General features: G+C 35.8%; 1 protein-coding gene across 2 annotated transcripts in view; it reads right to left on the reverse strand.

The window, feature by feature from the left end:
- Positions 1 to 20,039, reverse strand: part of LOC121368169 (autism susceptibility gene 2 protein-like) — a 258,786-nt gene that overhangs the window by 20,177 nt on the left and 218,570 nt on the right. For both annotated transcript variants that reach the window (XM_041492787.1, XM_041492786.1), the window contains exon 6: positions 7,601 to 7,646. In XM_041492787.1, coding sequence (XP_041348721.1) covers positions 7,601 to 7,646 — 46 coding nt within the window. The remainder of the gene's footprint in view (positions 1 to 7,600; positions 7,647 to 20,039) is intronic.

Below are 20,039 nucleotides of genomic sequence, written 5' to 3' on the forward strand. Positions count from 1 at the left end.
TTATACACTGCTGGCATGGCAATATACTGTAAATCATGAAATTAATGCGAGCAAGTAATTAATGCGAAAAATGCGACGAAAACATCGACGCAATAATAACTTGACACATTTTGTTTAGTCTCATTCGCAATACAAAAAAAATGTGCAGGATTTTACTATAATACTTCTAAATAAAATAAAACTTTTATAATATAAAGATGAAACAAAATACAATTTTTTTTTTTGTTAAACGTCTTTTTGTGAATACTTCAAGAATCTTTCTTTCGTTTCGATGTTGCCATTCTATTTTCACTTTCCTGGAATATCATAGCGGTTATATAATACAGTGATGTACCAAATGTTTTGTTTTTAAAAAGCTCATTTTGCGATGTGAGTATTTTCCAATTTTCCTTACACTTTTTGATTACTGTATACATTTAAACTGTTTTGAACATTTGTAAAATTATAATCAACAAATTTTATTACTAAATATATTAAAAATGAAACAGTAGAAAATTATATAACCGTAACCAACAATCCGTGCGTATTTCTTCAAACCATTTGGCTCGACTCTATACATGGCATTCAATTTAGACTGGTCGCAGGTTGTCACTGTTGCAATATATTGCATTTGTTAACGTCTATTCGTGTGCTGCGCATCAAGTGTATAAAATCAGTCTAAAACATTTGTTAGAATAATACGTCTGCGTTCGCGTGAAATATTGTGCCCTGTAATAGCGACCCGTTTACCTTTTATTCCTACTGGCGGATTAATTAGAAGCAATCACCACACAAAAGTGCGAGGCATACCCGTAACAATAAGGTGTAGTTATACTAATTACACTACTTTAAGTAATTAGGGCTTCCTGGTCGACCCACCATGCGATTAGCTTCAGGTTATGTAGTAGCTGTGAAAACAACTACTGACTTCTTTTAACATGAAAGATGAAGCCCAAACAATATAATAACAACACAACTGTGGTTTTTATGTGATGTGGACTTTTGCCCGACGCATTAATAAAAATACGCATTTTTGTTCACTCCTGTACGGATGCAATAATATCATGACGTATTAATTACAATTGAATGGGTTTACTTGCACTCACACTGTATAGTAGATGGAATACGTGACTAGAAGAAACCTATTGCTGTTATCTAGGCTATTTGTGTTTATTTTACTGGTTCAAAACATTTGATAAATAGATTTTTGAGCACCATATAGGATGGAAAAATCAATGTAATAGATAAATCATAAAAGTCTGTCAGTATATACATCTCATCATAAAATACAGAGAGAAAGTTTCAAAAGCACAAACCATTAAATGATCATAAAGTCTACTTGGTCTAACTGGGTGAATAAGATATAGATCAATAGGTCATTGTATATAATATTACGTTTGGGAGGAAAGTGCACATAAAATGATTTCTTACTTAATGATTACACTGAAGAATGTTTCAAAAAGTTAATTTATTACATATGAAGGACTTGCTAAAAACCCCCACCCAAAAACGAGTATCAAATATAATGCCTTCCTGGTTGAGATGGTTATTAAATAAACCACTCCCTGACAAGATTCATTGATAATTACTACAGAGAGATCTAGCTTAAGAAGAACCCAAAGAAGATCCCACCTGGTTGAGATGGTCATAATCCACACTGAATCCATTCTATCCGGAACAGTTCCCATTCTCAACACATTTGTGCTAGATTCAGACCAAAACTTACCACAGTCTTTGCAATCTTTGCAAAAGAATTTTAATGCAATTTCTTGGCAGAATGCTGTGAAGGGATCTCCCTAGAATTTGAGCTGTTTTGAAGACCGTCTAGCAGCTTTGCATAGCGTTTATTTTGAAGATTTACGTCTCAGTGAAAATTCGCATCTCTAATGCAAGCAAGAGAAGACAGCATTGATTTACTCTTAGCTTGTATTTAACAAATTTGGCATTCTGCACAGGCACAGGCTAATGTTTGATGGACAGATCAACAAATGATTTTTTGGTTCTTGAACCTTTTTTCCCCCAGATAATCATACAGGCAAGTAAAATAGTTTCACATCAGAACGCAAAGCAGAAACATTCTGTGTAAAGGACTGAATTGTGTGTGAATATAACCAATAACAGAATGGAAAGAATACCAACAAAATTCCAAACACACACAACAAAAAACAAAATCCCTCCAACAATGCACTAGTTTAAGATAATTGACTTGGAAATAAATAATATAAAAAGTCAACTACAGATATTAACAATAATTACCACTGGACCACACTTTCCCAGTCTAAACACAGTATAGTGTGACTGAATTTCTTCAGTGTCCCTTCTGTCACAGTTAGGAGGCCAGTTTTAATCCTTAGAGTGACATTCCTGGATTCCATTTCTTGTCAGATCAGAGTGAAAATTAATCATTTGAAATGCACATTACAAAGGGCAACTCAGTAAAGAGCTCTGATAACTATTTTCATTATACAATTTAAAAAAATAAATGTGCCTTTGCACCACAGTTTTACATAAAGCAAAAAGTGTTTGAAGTCCTACAATGTCACACAGGCAAGATCTGCTTAACACAAAAGTGAAAGTTCTGTTGCAGATTCCCCTTGGTAACCTGATGGCATTTACAACAAAGTCGACTGTAAGATGGGGATTAAATTCCTAACACAGAATCCATAACATGACGGCTCTGTCATAAACCAAAGTATTGTTGAATGGCAGAAATCCTGAAAAATGGCTGCTTTGTGTGCAGACCATATATCAATGTCTTAGACTATGCTAAGACTTCCTTTCAAACCACCATATGTAAAGGCTTTAGCTTAGAGAGTGAAGATAGGTAACCATAACCCACCAGTCTCTAAAAAGAGACAACAGTCTACAGAAAACAAGTTAATGTGATTTTTGTTTTAACCCCGTCAATTAACAAGTTATTTGATTTTAAAATTTATTTACATAGAGCGATTATTACTCTCACTAAAAATTGAACATTGGATAAAAATTAGTTTGTAAATTGTTTTATTTTGCTCACAATCACTTGGGAAATAATACAATTCTAAAATGTATGTCATTACTTTCATATATGTGAATTATTATTAAATATTTTTTCAATGATCATAAAAACATTTAGACTTAAAAATCTAACAGAGTGCTTGTTCTTTGCCACTTCAATTTACCAACATTCTGAATCTAATGGAAGCAACTCTACACAGGAATACAATCAAAATTGTGTCAATCAACCACCAAGAGAGTATTAAAAGTGACCCCTTTTAATAAGTGTCTGCTCAATACAGGTTAATGTGTACTTTGTTGGCTGGTATTGGAAAACATTAAAGCAACCTCTTGACAGGCGACGTGACCATTTGAGCATGTTTTAACTGAAGTCCAACCATAGTGATTAAATACAGTAAGAAAGTACCATAAATATGGACACACAGACAGAATAATGTCCCTACATTTCACCTCATCTGCTTTGCCCAGGAGCCAGATTAACCAGACCCCTGGGTCTACAGCATTACTCAGCAGGCTGCTTATACAATCCGCCCATTCCACTTGTGTAAAAAATGGTTCAAGCATGGTTATGGATTAAGGCCATAAACAGTACAAGCTAATCAAACAAAGACACCCCGGTGTTAACAATAAACAAGGCAAGAGCCATTGACTTTTAATAGACATATTTCTTTTGCTGTTTTATTAAAGCCCCATCTTATGAAAGCAGTGGTGTGCATCAAAACAAGGCGCCAGCACTGCCATAAACATCTTAATGAAGAATGGTGCTCAGATTAGTACTGTTGTAAAATTATCTCATAACCATGATTTGTTGAGCTATTTTGTCTCCAAGGCAGGGTTAGGGTTTGAGTTAGGATAAGGAATTACCAAGTCTAATGTAAATATATATATAATAAATAAATAAAAAATAAAATAAAAAAACCCCCAAAGAAACAAATAGTTTGATTAAAACTGGTTGATTCTTTTCTCTGCAAACTTAAAGTTTCTTAGCCTAAATAAATTCCTTTTAGCCAGCCTGTACAAATAAAATAAAACAAGTAGCTAATTTCCTGTCCTGGATGGAGGAGCCAGTTGAAGTCGGAGGAGCCAGTCAAAGTTGACACCTGCACCCATGACAGGCCTGTGCTACAACGGCTTGTTCTGAATGTGCATGTTAAACCCTATGACCTGACCTGACCTGACCTGACCTGTAGCTAATTTGGTTATTGATGGGTCAGCCCTATTATAGACTTTATGCTCAGACAATCATGAAACTGACACAGAAAATATTCTATTAAGTTTGGTTAAAGCAAATAAGAAATCCCCGACAGAACCCCTTGTGCTACAGCAGGCAGTGATGTTTATTGACTTACTTAATTATCTCATTACACAGGAGAGTTTCAAGATCAGTGATGAGGGGTACAAAGCTGCTGGAACAATTGATACATCTGGAATCAATTACTGGAGGTGTCTAACCACCATTTTGTCTATTAACCCATCTTGGTGGGCAGTTGCTGGGAGATTCCAGCTGGAAATGGCTTCTCCGGAGATCAGCAGATAGGTTTCCACTGGAGCACTCAGAAAAGTACAGAATCATTCAAGAGGAATAGATGGGAATTGTAGATTCACCGAAGGAGTGAAGAACCTGGACTCTTAACAGCTGAGTGACATGTCAATTTCACATAAATTCTCAACCTAGGATGTAAATTTCTTGAGGAGATATCTACTTGTGGTGTAAGTGGGTCATTCATTTTCATAATGGTCTCTCCCCACCATTCATATTTTTTATGTCAAAGCTTTGTTCAGTTTTCAAGTGGTGAGGCTGGAATGGATCCAGCTTGTTCCAACAGGCCGTCAATTATTGTGAAGCATTTTCAACAAGCACACTTCAGACCCTTCTAGACAGCTTTTAATTTATTCAAGTTGTATGCAGGTTTGATGTGAATAATTTATCCAACAAAGCAGATGCTAGGGATTTTCTGGTTCACACTAAATCCTTTGTCACAGGGCAAGACTTTCACACAAATACCAAAACTATTTAGTGACAGATTTTACAGCACAACCATACAAAGGATCTATTAAATGCATATAGAATCTTTTTTTTTTTAAATTACGGTATCCTTAAAATAGTATACATATGGTTTTAAAAATGGCTTCCATTTTTTTTAATTGAACTTTCTAAGAAAATAGAAATATTGAAAAACAAAACCCAAATGGGAGAAGACACAACTAAAATAAAAACATTTAGTGTGTGTGTTAAAAATCCATTTAGATTACAACTTTGATTGGACAGACAGATAGATGAGATGGATGGATGGATGGATGGATGGATGGATGAGTGGGTACATGGATGGATGAATGAATGGGCGAGTGGGTACATGGATGGATGAATTAATGGATGGATGGATGGATGCATGCTTGCATGCAGACAAACCAAACTGATGGAGGTGTAGATGGATCAATGATGCGGCTAACCTAGCTATCCCAGTTTGTTTAACATTATTTTATAAATGTAAGAACTCAAGTATCCACAGATGTAGACTAAACACTGTTGATTCATTAAGAAATCCATATATTTGTGATGAATTTTCTTGCAATGGGATGCAAAGGGTGATTTACAGTGGGCTCATAAACCCAGTCACTGACAGAGTTCAAGATAATCATATTGAGGCCATGATCCAATTATCTCTGGCCCCCATCTGTTAATGTCATCCATAAACACCTCTGGCCAGACAACAGCCTTAGAAACAGTCCCCTGGAAACTGTGGCTGTGCCAATCTAAACACAATGACTCTATCTGGTGGAACCCCAGGGGAGGTGCTTCAAATTAGCACCTCCAGACAGAATTCAGGCTGTATTAAACAAGGTGTCATTAATTTTACAGTCCATCACCTACCCTAACAAGGACCATATAACCCTGTGATCAGGGGGGTTGCTGGCTAATAACGTTGCCCTTACGTGATCTTACAGCATATTAACAGTGTTTTAACAACAGATGAGAGAGGGAAAAACTGGCTGCTGGAGATTTCCATGATCTGGTGGAATACTGCTAAAACTAGTATTACACCTACATATTTGGAAAGGAAAGGAATGTTCGATGACTCATCAGCAGCTTGTTTTAATCACTGGTTATCAAACAAGTGATAATTGTGACACTCAGTCTAATGGTAAAGAAGAAACTGCTATACGGTTTACACCAAATTAATAAGTCTACCCCTACACTTACTTAAGAGTTGGTGCCACAACTACACACCCAGTACCTACAAGTCATATAGGATATCACAAAGGTGCCATACCATAGATCAAAGCCAGTGGTTGCAGACTTATGCAGAATCGACTTTGTATAATACTTAATATTATATATGGGGTGAGGGAGAATAAACAAAATAAATCTAATAAAAGATCTGTTTAAGAATGGAAATTGGCATGCCTTTAAGCCACAGGCTGCCGACAGTCACAAAGGAAACAAAACAATTCTGAAATATGCATCCAAGTTAAATAGAAGGGTGTTCGGTTGCTTTCAAAGGAAGGCTCCTCAATTTATTGCAGACAACTTTGAACAAAGAAGCCCATGCTTAAAAGCCAGTGGAGTTTCTACAATGGAATCATTTGTGTGACTTGTTCAGCACACAAGGTGGCATGCCAAGTGATGCCCACTTCACTGAGCGCGGCAGTGGGCATATTTGTGATATTTTGTTCACTCAAATAACATGATCATTATAGTAATACTTTAAGCACATTGAGCTCACATAGCCTGTAATCAACCATGAAAATGGTATGGGAATTTTTTTTTCTTAAGTTCAAAAACAAGTTGGATGTTAAGCATTGTCCAAGCCAATAAATGCTCATTTACATTTCTGAATTAGCCGACACTGTAATTTTGAAACGGAGTTGAGCCAATGATAACAGTGTATTATTTATGATTTTACCAAAGGAAATATGTAGAAAAATCCTGTAAAAAAAATCATGATAAATCGGTTTATTTACATTTGCACCTATGCAAATTAATGGATGGGTAGATAGATAGGTGGATTATATTCAATTACAGAATAGATGGACAAACCTGACATCATATGCCACCAATTTAGTACCTGGTGGCAGAAATTGAAAATACAATGGTAGGGTTAATTTAGAAAATGTTTCTAATTTTTATTATTATTCATACTTACCAGTTGTAACACAACTACAATACTATGTATCCTATGTAAAATCAGTTATATCCCTTTATGACTATGATAACCGGTAGGTGGATAATAACCTACTCATATTTGTTTCCTGTGCCGTTTTGGATGCATGTGTATTTGTTGTGCTCTAATTAAGAACTGTTAAGGTTTGAAATAAAACTTTGTGTTTTATTGCTGATTTGGTAGCTTGCCATAAGTATATCTGTGTCTTTTTAAAGCTAATTCTGTTGTTTGAATTGAACTCAATGACTAGAACTGTGTGTGTGTGTGTGTGTGTGTGTGTGTGTTCGTGCATGCCTGTGAGTGGGGCGGCTGGATAACTTTCTTATGGTAATACTGGCATTGTAGTTGTGCTACAATGTAATTTGAATAAGCTATAATTTTAATAAGTTGTATTAATTCATGACACCAATCTGCAACTCTAATGCACTAAACAAAAAGATAAAAATAAAAACCACACTTACGATTGAGTTTTACTGCAGTGAAAAGGTCAGAACCAGATTCAGATGCCTGCAATATAAAGAGGATTCATGAATACTTTACCAACACTTCGTAACTATAAAACAAATATCAAATATACATAGAACGTTGATTTCTACACGATAGTATATTTAAGCAGCAGTTTTCCCTTAAAATATAGCACAATTATACAGTATAATTAACCCTGTAAGATAATACAATTAAGTCGAATGAATCACCACTTTATTTGACTATAAGCAGTATAGAAATTTAATGAATATTACAGTGCTATTGTGAATCACAGGAGCCTAACAGTTAGGAAAGAAAACCAGTTTGAGATGGTTAACAACCAAAAGTGTGCACAAACATTTGACACAGAATATGTACAAAACGTGTCAGACAGAAGATGTTCTACAAATATGTGTTGTCCACCATAATGCCATTTGCCATACGCTAACAGTTATTGCTAATGGACAAACAACACCCTAACTCGATATGCCACTAACAGACGTAAAAGGAATGTAAATAGTTGATGAAAAAATACTGGTATTAGAGACAGAAAGACACTGAAGGAAAGAAAGGAAGGAAATGTTTTATTTAATGATGCACTCAACACATTTTATTTACGGTTATATGGCGTCAGAAAAATGAATGAACAAATGTTTTACTTAATGACACAGCACATTTTAAGTACAATTATATGGCACTGGACGTATGGTTAAGGACCACTTAAATAATTTAAGACGAAACCCACTGCTGCCACTCAATGGGCTAATGGGATCTTTTACATATACCATCCCACAGATATGACAGTACATACCACAACCTTTCTTATACCAGTTGTAAAGCATTGGCTATAATGAGAAATAACCTTAGACTAACTGCACATAGAGACCATTTTACGACTGGGCTGCGCTCTGCCCCTTTAGGTATATACAAAATCAATTTTCCAAACTTCTGTTGGGAGCAGGGAAAGATCAACGTGCAACAAACAGTTGTTCATTGATTTGTGTGTTCGATGGAAAAATGTTGTACAACATCAAGTTTTACAATATGACATGTAAGGTGCTACTGTAAACAGAGTTCCTGTCAGTGGCTGTTAACTGTAAGAAATTAAATAGTCGATGAGATACTGAACAAACAAACTGGATTTACAGACAAACAGAAGGTAAACAGTGAAGGATACACTGTCCAATCTGCTGTGTACACTGCATAATGTAATTCAAATACAATGGAACAGGTAGAAAAAAAGAAAAAAAATTCTGAAACAACGAGAACACGTAAACATGAGATTGGAAATTTAAGTAAAATTTATTAAAGTTTGTTTATTTTGTTTTGCTTGATGACACTGCTAGAGCAAATTGATTTATTAATCATTGGCTAATGGATGTCAAACATTTGCTAATTTTGACATTACTGGCATTAGTAACAAGGGATCTTTAATATGCACCATCCCACAGACAGGATAGCACATACCACATCCTTTCATATACCAGTCGTGGTGCACTGGCTGGAACAAGAAATAGCCGTTACACCAATGAGGATCGATCCCAAACTGACCGCGCATCAAGCGAGCACTTTACCACTGGGCTATGTCCTGCCCCTTTATTAAAAGAGACCAAGAGTTAAAATTCCATCAAGGCAACAACAGCCTGTACCAAATTATATTCCATCAGCATAAGTTTAAAATGTACATGATTCATAAACCTCCATTTGAGTGGGTAACACTGTCAGCGTCCTGCTGCTTATATTAACATTTACCTTCCAACACATTAATGGAGGAAGTAATGTACAGCAAGCGTAGTGTGCCATGACTCGACCACTCTGAACCAGTACGTTCCATGCGACAATACTCGGTTTTAAGATGAACATTACCTCACCCTTACAACCATAGTGCCTTTTCACAATAAAGTATGTACATAGAATCGGCCTTTGATAGCAAACTGTGTATGGTGGTGGCTATGCATTTGGCACATTCAAAGTTGAGCGAGTGCACATCAACTATTGACAAGTTCCCTTGGTGCAAGTGTTAATTCACTGGAGTTTAAACAGACCTGTGAAATGGGTGTTGGCGAAAGTCCTTGTACCTACGTGTACCAGTAATTACTTTTACACTTATCTCAGAGGAGGTGTGCACGAAGAAGTTTTTTTTCTTTTTCTAAGAGGAGGTGGTTGATAAATCACAGGTAGATGGGGTGAGGTTAGGAAAGTGATCTTGGAATCAACTTTTGTCTTAGGAATGAATAAATGAATAAATGAACGAACGGATGAATGTTTAACGACACCCTAGCACAAAAAAATATATCGACTATTGGGTGTCACACTAAGGTATCACGGCTTCAATGAAGTGATGATCAACATCAATTTGTCTTAGGAATGAACTGTTTTCATACAAACACCCCATACATCTCTAGGAGCGGAACGTAGCCCAGTGATACAGCATTCACTCGATGTGTGGTCAGTGTGGGATCGATCCCCGTCGGTGGGCCCATTGGGCTATTTCTTGTTCCAGTCAGTGCACCATGACTGGTATATCAAAAGCTGTGGTATGTACTACCCTGTCTGTGGGATGGTGCATATAAAAGATTCCTTGCTGTGAATCGAAAAGTGTAGCCCATTAAGTGGCAACAGTGGCTTTCTTCCCTCAATATCTGTGTGGTCCTTAACCATATGTTGGACGTCATATAACCGTAAATAAAATGTGTTGAGTGTGTCGTTAAATAAAACATGTCTTTCTTTGTCTTTCCTATACATCTCTAAGTCTATGTTTTATTGAAGTGTGACATTTAAAAAGTATTATAGCATCATTCTGAACTGTTTTCTTACATCAACCTTTTGACCCATCAATATAATTTGGCAATATATGTACACTACTGTACAATGGAGTCACCATATGAAAATGACCAATGGATTAATGAATTACATGATACTAATAAGTGCAATGTAAGTATATAAAAATCACCAGTATTGAATTGCAGTCAAAACCATATCTCTGCAATATTAGTTATAGGAAACTGATAAAATTGGGTATCAAACTGTCATCATACTAACCCCTCCCACCCTTCCCAACCATTTCTAAGTATTGATAAAAATCTATCTCCAAATGAAGTACCAGTAGATGGTAATGGAGGTCAAACCTATTACACTATGTTGCCAGTATTTTCAGTTCTTCATCTGCAAACAATTCATGACTGTACACATCTGAACCACAGAGGCTCTAATGGTCAACATTTGCTTTTTAAAGGGTTTGTTACAAAAACTTCAATTTGCCCTATTCTAGCACATGTTTCCAATCTCAGAAGGAGAATTAAATACTGCCCAGCAGAAAGTTGTAAACTCCTGTTTATGCCAGTAGCTACTTCGGTACTCTCGCTAATTGGCAAAGAATTGTTTTTTTGTGCCCAACACTGCTGACCTCGCAAGGTATTTACGAACTTTCAGGAAATGGCAGAAAGGATACCATAACACCATTTTTCAAAGAGACTGTATGTTTTTCCAAGAATGATTTTCATTTTAGCCCACCTGAAGTATGTTTTTACTTGTGGTATACATTATTGGAACATATGGACCCCTTCCATGGAAGAAAAATGCAGCCCATTATTTATTTTTTATCCACAACACACTAGAGGAACGAACAATGTGGATTTCTGTACTCTCTTGCTCTTTAGAACTGGTCCATGATCTTAGAAATTTGTATTACGTACTGTTAGAAATGTGTTTTCTGTTCTGTTGTTTCATGTCGTTCACAAACAGTCCAAGTGTAATTTAAAGTTTTCTGTTCATGCAATGTTAATGTTTCTAATCTTTTCAGGATTTAATGACATATCAAGTTTTCCTATAAAGAAGTGTACTAGGCATTTAAATAAGCACACAAATCCCGTGCCCCTCAACAACAATACATGAAAAAAGATCTAATTTGTTTTATTATTATACAAACTTCCCTATCACGTTTTACAGAATCAGGTAACATCTGTCTATGAAGTCAAATTCTAGAGAATTCTTCCCAGAATACCACAGATATCTTTTGCAGGTGTCACGCTTGCATGTGGGAGTGCAAATGGTAAAGGCCATAGTATTTTCAGAATGCAGTAACCATAACTGTTAATTCAAACAACACATCTCCCCGCCACACACAGCCAGAGTCGTTACCAAGCAATGAGCATATTTGAGAATGCACGTGTGATGCAAGTCACACCATTTCCACACACAGAACATTAAACAATTAGCCAGATGCACCTGTGTATTTTGTTTTTACAGAAGTTCCACAGATGGTTAATATACTGTTTCACTGCTTGTAAAACATATGGCACTTTAAAACTAATGGAAACATGCATGATGGTCACAAAGAAGCAGTATAAACAAGTTTTATATTAAAAAGATTACTGCATTCATATACATTTAACTAATGGGTAAATCAGCTAATTTATGGATATCCCAGCACATTCTCAATTATCAGCCAGTAGTTACTTGTAACAGATGGGTAATTGTATGCAGGAAACAATATATCACAGCTTTGATATACCTCCCATAATACATTCCATATAATGACCAACACCCTCCCTCCCCCCCCCCCCCATTTTTTTTTAAAAATAAAAAAAACCAAACAAATCCCACACTACTCAGTCCAACTAATCTGGAGAAAATACTACAATGTTATTAGAATCCCTTTCACATAAAATGTTAATTTTTCAAAACATTTAAAACATCAAATGCCAATCAATTGGTACTAATGGTATTAGCTTGATGAAAACCATTTGCCTAAAATTGGTATACTTACATAATTATATATGATTGTGTTAATACTTGGATTGTCAAAAATGAATGCCATCAATTAAAAGGTGATGAAAACCACATGCCAAAAAGTTATAAAGGTAAGTAAGACTTTTAAGTATTTTTAATCCTTGGACATACTTAGCATTCTACACCCACTTTCCATCCATTCTGAACTATCCTCCATTCAAAACCATCAAAACACAATATTATCTTCTGAAAATCATTAAAGCCTCAAGGTAAAAGATATATCCGCTTTAGTTCGAAATATCAATATTATGGAGAGAAAATAAGTCGACAATGAAGATGGCAGATTTTGTCTCCTATCTTGACAGCAAGCTATACATTTACATTGTGGACTTGGCTGAAGGAGATAATGAGCTGTATCATTGGATCTAGAGATTTTTTCTTCAAATATGGCTTCATCCAGAGACATGGCTTCATGAAAGGTTATCTTCCCATTCCAGCTTACTGAAGCAGAAATATCCAACCAGACTGTCCAAACCAGCCATTCATGACAACTGAGAAGGTGCTGATTAAATGTTTCCTCCACCCACTTCTAATGGACCAGCATAAAGTACATGTACCTAATCAGTTCAAAACAGATACTGAACACCACTGTTTAGGAGATACTAAAAACTCAATTTGTTCTATTCTAAAGTTAGTGGGCTACTCCCACAGAATGCTTGATTAAATCTTTCCCCCACTTATAAAGTTATAATGGACCAACATGGAACTACATGTAAATGTACCTAATCAGTATTTTATATCATTATTATTTAAATGAAGACTAATTTCCTAAACCGGACTATATCAAGCTGCAATAGAAAGTAACACATGGAATGATGCAAAACATTCTTTACCGTAAACAATTAGAGATCTTACAAAAAACTAAACAAGATAAAAACCAGTGTTTACAAAAATATCCCCAATGTTCACAAAAAATGGATGTCAGTCAAATCCTGTTCTTCACCCATGTAAGTCAGATAATGGCTACCAACAGATGGTGCTGGGTGTTTTTTTCCCCTCTTTTGCTATAACCACTGCTTTCTGTTTCTATCTTCAGTACAATATGTCAAACACAGCAAGATATGCAAGCTGAATGCTTCCAGATATCTTTGAGCAGACGCTGAGCAAATTGGTAGTGTAAGTAAAAATTCCAAATTGCTAACAGAATAAAAGAAGACATACAAGCACAGCTGGTTGTTTTATACAACAATTTGAGAATAATCTCAGAGAAACAAAATACCATGACTGGTTATTGCTGTGGGCATGAGCACTGCAGTTCAAGAAATCTGCCACATATAATGATTACTTTACACCCAATTTCATGTTCATGGTTCAAACATGCAAGTCTTAGACCTTTGTCTTCAAACATTAAACTCACTTTGTTAAACTTATAATACCCTCCCCCCAAAACAAACAAACAACAAAAACACACACACAAAAACAACCCAAAACCCCACCATTACAGTGAGCTGTCATATGAGTTTGTAAAATTTCTGTTTCCAAATTTAAACCCTAATAGAGATTAAAGTCCTTTTTCAGTTGGAACTTTTTTAAATCCAATTTAAATGTGAATTAAATACACACAAAAGTGAATGTCACCAAAAGGCCATGGAATGTGCTACACTATTTGTGGGAAATGTTCATATAAAAGATATTTTGTGCTACTTAGTAAGTAGGAACGGTCTATGTTACAGAAAGAAAGAAAGAAGTGTTTTATTTAACGACGCACTCAACACATTTTATTTATGGTTATATGGACGTCAGACATATGGTTAAGGACCACACAGATTTTGAGAGGAAACCCGCTGTCACCACTACATGGGCTACTCTTCCGATTGGCAGCAAGGGATCTTTTATTTGCGCTTACCACAGGCAGGATAGCACAAACCATGGCCTTTGTTGAACCAGTTATGGATCACTGGTCGGTGCAAGTGGTTTACACCTACCCATTGAGCCTTGCAGAGCACTCACTCAGGGTTTGGAGTCGGTATCTGGATTAAAAATCCCATGCCTCGACTGGGATCCGAACCCAGTACCTACCAGCCTGTAGACCGATGGCCTGCCACGAGGTCTCTGTTACAGTGTCTCTTATTACTTAAGACATAATGCTGCCATTTAGATAAAACCACAGTATATGTTTTTCTTTTTTTTTCAAATCAAAATAACCTACGTGTATGTTAGAACTAGAGGTTACAAAAAAAGTACTGCACCATCTGGATAGTTGATCTGTTGTGAAGTATTGCACTTCACACAATTAACCCAATCTGAATTCTGTACTCTGCGTACTGCCAACTGCACTTGACATACAAAACACATGGGGGAGATATGCCAACAACAAACAACTGAGCGGTTTTCCTTTCCTGTAGTACCTTCAAGAGGAGGCCCCAAGTACTCCTTGGAAGAGCAATCCAAAAACACAAAACACAGCACTATGGGCGAGTTCTGAGTAAAGCTTGAAGCCTGTATGGATTTGGGTGGAATCTGTAAATTCACAGCTAATGGAGATAAGACAACTAAACAAAATGCTATTAACTTAATCTAACGTCTCTCAATGGCTGCCAGGTTTGCTATGATAATTACGCAGATTGTGTTGTTTATCTCTGGCACTGGGGTCTCACTTGTAAATTAAACATTCTTAGATCTATCAATTACCCTGGGACATAGCCCCCCATCAACCATGGCATTCAGTGTTCCTTACAGCCACTAAAAGTCCCAACAGATTAGTTTTCAAGGAGCAAGTGCATGCTACTAAATCCAGGATTCAAAAATAAGGTACAGCAGTTATAGATCAAAACATTCTTACAAACATGTTTTTAAAAATTCAGTTGATTTTCATGAACAATATTTAGCACTATATTAAAATAAGAAGACATACTAATATATAAATGTTGATTATACAATCACTGTAATGGAACCAACTTTTTATTTTTACAGGGGATATACTTATTATTTAAAAAATATTAATTGATTCTACATTCCATAATGATATTGCCATCACATTTCTGTAATGCATGAATATTTAACAGGAATGTTAAGTGGGGTTAAGTGGTACAAACATAACGTTATGAAAAGATTATCTTGTTAAAGAAATAACATATCAGTATCAACATTCAAGATTTCAATGAAAGTAAACATGTGCCACAAAATGTAACAAGCGTATCTACTAAGAGAAGTGTCGGTTATCGGGTTTGTATTTTAATCTGAAGTATCACCACAAGTGTCAATAAGACTAGGTATATATGTTTGTACTGCAAGGAACAAAAACCGTACAATTTTAATTTTACATAATTAAATTTGACAGATTTTGTTTCTGAATCTGTTTTTCATCAAACCCATATATTCTGAAGTATAAAAAAGGAAGATAAAACAATTTAAGGTAGTTTTGTACTCTCTATTCTACTCATTAATAAACAAGCATTTTGAGAGCACTGTTAAAGCTATACATGTCCCTTACCAAGCTCAAACGTTTTCATATCTCCAAATTTCTAGGGTCATAACTGTCAAAAATGGGTAAATCGACATGAAATTCAAACTTGACGATGTCAACATTTAGTTAATGAAACATTGAGATTTTAAAGTTGTGGTTTTAAACAGAGACATTACTTTTATTATATAAACTTGATAACTGTACATTTTATACACACACACACACACACACACACACACACACACAAATTGCAAGTGAATATCTTGAGGCACTGCAAAAAGCAAGTCCTGAAAACTATATGTGGGGCAGACGGACAGACAGAAGGACAGAGACAAAGCCTATAAACCCCTCTATTTGGACCAGTAGGAGACTAAAAACCATGTATTCTTTAGCCCAAATAAGGATGTTCACTGCATTATGCAACAGGACAAAAATGATACTGCAGATGTAAGCAAATGGACATATACATGTACTCCATATAAAGTCACAAGCGGAAGAAACATCCACAGAGCATGTGGGAATAATATGTAAAAATTCATCTGTCAGGTTTTTTTCATTTCAAAAACTGCTTTTCCTTAGTGAGCTAAGATTGTTGCTAATAGGAAACGTGCACATTGTTATTCGCCATGTGCAGACTTTTATGGAATGCACGTGCAGGCAGCAAATGAGGTTACCTTCTCAAGCACTACCTGCAGCTGGCATGCAAATCTGACATTCACATCAAATCAAGGCAAGTCTTTTCAAATGTCTGTGATGTTTTCAAGATGTAATAACTGAAACAGATAGCTCAAACATTTGCTAGGCAAACGCAGGCTGGGTGGTTGCTGTTTAATCCACACACCTCATGAGAGTCAAAATAGCAATCTCAATTGAAAGCAAGCAGCCAAGTGTGTTTTTAATGATGCCCAAAACAATGTCAACTCAAAATGCTTGATGTCCGTGCTGTTAATGATGATGACAATTATACATGTTGTGCTTATATCCAATTAAGTTCCAAGTATGCTATCATTTCACTCTAAAAGCATCAAAAGGAAATAAAAAACAGTGAATGGATGTAAAGTAGATATTGTTTCAAAGGAATATATATATATACACTTTTTTTTTTAATGGAATCTGTCTGTATTTGAAACGTATAATTTCATTTCATGCTCCACTCAATATCCACATATAAAACACATGGCTATCATGTAGCCAATAAACCAAGCCATACAAAGAGCTGGTGCAATCAAATAAGCAGCAAACGAATGTCTCATCCACAGTTAATCACCTGCAAGCTGTAAACTCTTAACAGTCAGATAACACCCAGTCAGGATGAATGATGTCATGGCCCGAAAAACCCCCAACATCCAGGTATTAAGAGTTCTTGCGCAAGAAGCCATTATGAAACAAAGCATGTAGAGTTAAATAACTACAAGTTGATTTATTCTTGGACCAGCAAAGCTGTAATGACTAAGCTGAAGAAGCAATAATCTTATGGGCATGTGGGGCCCATAAAGAGAGCCGGAGCTGTAAGCACACTGCATATGAATCTGTTCCAATGAGGCCCCCTGGACAGGTTCCAACCCTTTAAACTCTTGTACAGAGATTTATTACCATTTGACAACATTTTATTACCGATGCTGATGGCCCTATCTCACACTGTCCTTTTCGTTTTATATCTTCCCAACCAACAGCCAGATAGACCCACAGCTGAGAGGAATGCACTTTTTTGCCACAAGTGATTTCGTCGAAAACGGCAATAAAAGCAATTTGTTTGCAACACTGGGACCCAAACGTAATCTTGCAATTGAAAAGAAACCTGCGAATGCCATAGCAGCAGACAAATCGAATTAATGAGCAACAGCATTTATTGCCTATCATGAAATCCTGTAATTGGAAATGCAAAACTAAAGGAGTGAACAAGTGAAAAAAACAGAATGAATAAAAATCCAGAGAGAATAACTAATTTATACAAGTGTATTACATCTAGCAATAAATATGCACAGCGAGACCGAGACTGATGAATCAATGGTAACTGTAGAATTCATATAAACCAGGCCTTGAATTGGTAATGTGCATTTGATAGCTTGTGGCTTAACAGACATCATTTCTGGATCCATATATATTTTTAGCCAGTGATGAAAACCATTCAATAAAATAGGGAGAGAAGAACACAACTAAATTAACTATATACAACAGATATTAAATAAATGGAATTAAAAAAAATGTGTTTATCTGTCAGTAAATAAAATTAATGATATAATGGTACTTTCTCTTTAAAAAAACATCAACGTAAATTACTGGCCTGTTTTTCTTCTCTGACATTCCACACTGTCTGTACACTAATTTACATAACTGTATGACTAATGGTTTACAATTTACATTTCTTGTTTTACTCCAACCAAAATAAATCCCTATCTTCAGATCTTATACTAGAACCTTGCATTATCATACTGGCACAGAGTTAGCTGGCTGTACAAGCAGCAACACATCAACATCAGCAAGACATTTGCTCCAGACTCAATTTTCTGCCATATCTATCACGTAGGCTCTGTTTGGGTTCCTCTATTATCACAAAATGTACAATAATGTAAAACAAGAAAAACCCAAACAAACATATACAAAATTTAATGATTACAATTTCAACTGGACTCCTCTCATCGCCAGAATAGAAATCATCAATACAGCATAATTAAGTAAGGAGGAGAGAGAAGATGATTAAACAGCTAACAAGCCTAACCCAGCTCGTCTCCTATTACTTTAAGATTACATTAGTGCAGCTGCAAAGGACTCAAATCAATTACAGAACAACATGGCTTGATAAACCACACTGATCCTGCTAACCCCCTGGAGCACACTAACTGTTTATCTATCACCTAATCCAAATACAGGCCTCCATACAACTAGTCTTCGGGGGTGAAATAGCCCAGATAAACCGTCTTTTTTTATTCAACAGATAGCAGTGCTAGCCTACAAAACCCACTCAACCACAGAGGTGAAGTTAAAAGGGTCACAGTACTATGAAATTGTGCTACAGAGAGAGGTGTACATGAGTATGTAAGTCCTACATACTCTAGCAGGTAAAACTGTCTTGGGCGAAGAACTGGCCTATGCTGTAACTCGTGCCCAAGATAAGCGTGCACTACAACAGCTTGCTCTGAAAATGCACATTAAGTTATTTCCAGTCCAATCCAAGCAGGTAAAAATATGTCTTAAATCATCATAGTGACAGATTTTTTCTCTAGACTTTGAAACTACATGTTACTAAAATCCTGTATAAAATGGTTAGTGTCATTCTAAAACATTATTGCACTGGCAATGGATAATATGAGAGTAATGTAATATTTTCCCAAATACTTCATACTAAATAGCTGTAGCTGTTAAATGGACGAAGATGAGTATACTAGCTACAGTTGATTAATATATCATGTTGTGAGTGGAAATTTCAAATGTAAATTATGTTTTAAAAATAACTATTGAGGAAATTTATACAGATACATTAGAAAAAAACACCACACACACCCATCTTAATCACAAGTTTGTACCATTTAACATTAAATATTACCATTAAAACACAAATCCAAAAACCCAAAACAGGTGCAACGTTTTTGGTTTCAATTTAATTAGCAATTGTCATTTAAGAAAAGGGCTTCCTTATATCAAATAAACAATGAATACAGGGCAAACTTGAAAGCCTGGCCTGCAGATGCTGTAATAAGATGATGTGAGGGACTGAATTGGAGAAGGTATTCTAGAGTTACCAAACACACTGTCAACTGCAAACAGAAGAAATTAGACAGTGCAAGGAGTCACTCCCTTCCAACCATGACACACACCACTTATTCATTGATTTAGGTTCACGACCAGGCAGTCATCTCTCACAGACATAAAAAAACCCTGCCAAGTCAAACAAAACAAACCACCTGAGACTCGAGACAAAATAGTGTGCTATGAACACCTTCCACATTAACTGTGAATGCATGACTTCTACTTGCAACAAAATCCATATTGCATAGTTACCAATACTCCTATCATTTTTAATTTAATAAATGTACAAACTGTTATATATGCGTAACTGCCATGGTTACGGTATTATATATTATACTGAGAGGCATAAATAACGCAATGAGTATTTCACTGAATATTTTCTTATAGAATTGTGAAATCATATATATTGAGTATGCGGACAAATGACATATTGGTAAGAACTGTAAGTGAAAGATGATTTTGTTCAAATCAGAAAACAATTGAATAAAACG

The sequence above is a fragment of the Gigantopelta aegis genome, chromosome 3, assembly GCF_016097555.1.
Source record: "Gigantopelta aegis isolate Gae_Host chromosome 3, Gae_host_genome, whole genome shotgun sequence".
Taxonomy (NCBI): domain Eukaryota; kingdom Metazoa; phylum Mollusca; class Gastropoda; order Neomphalida; family Peltospiridae; genus Gigantopelta; species Gigantopelta aegis.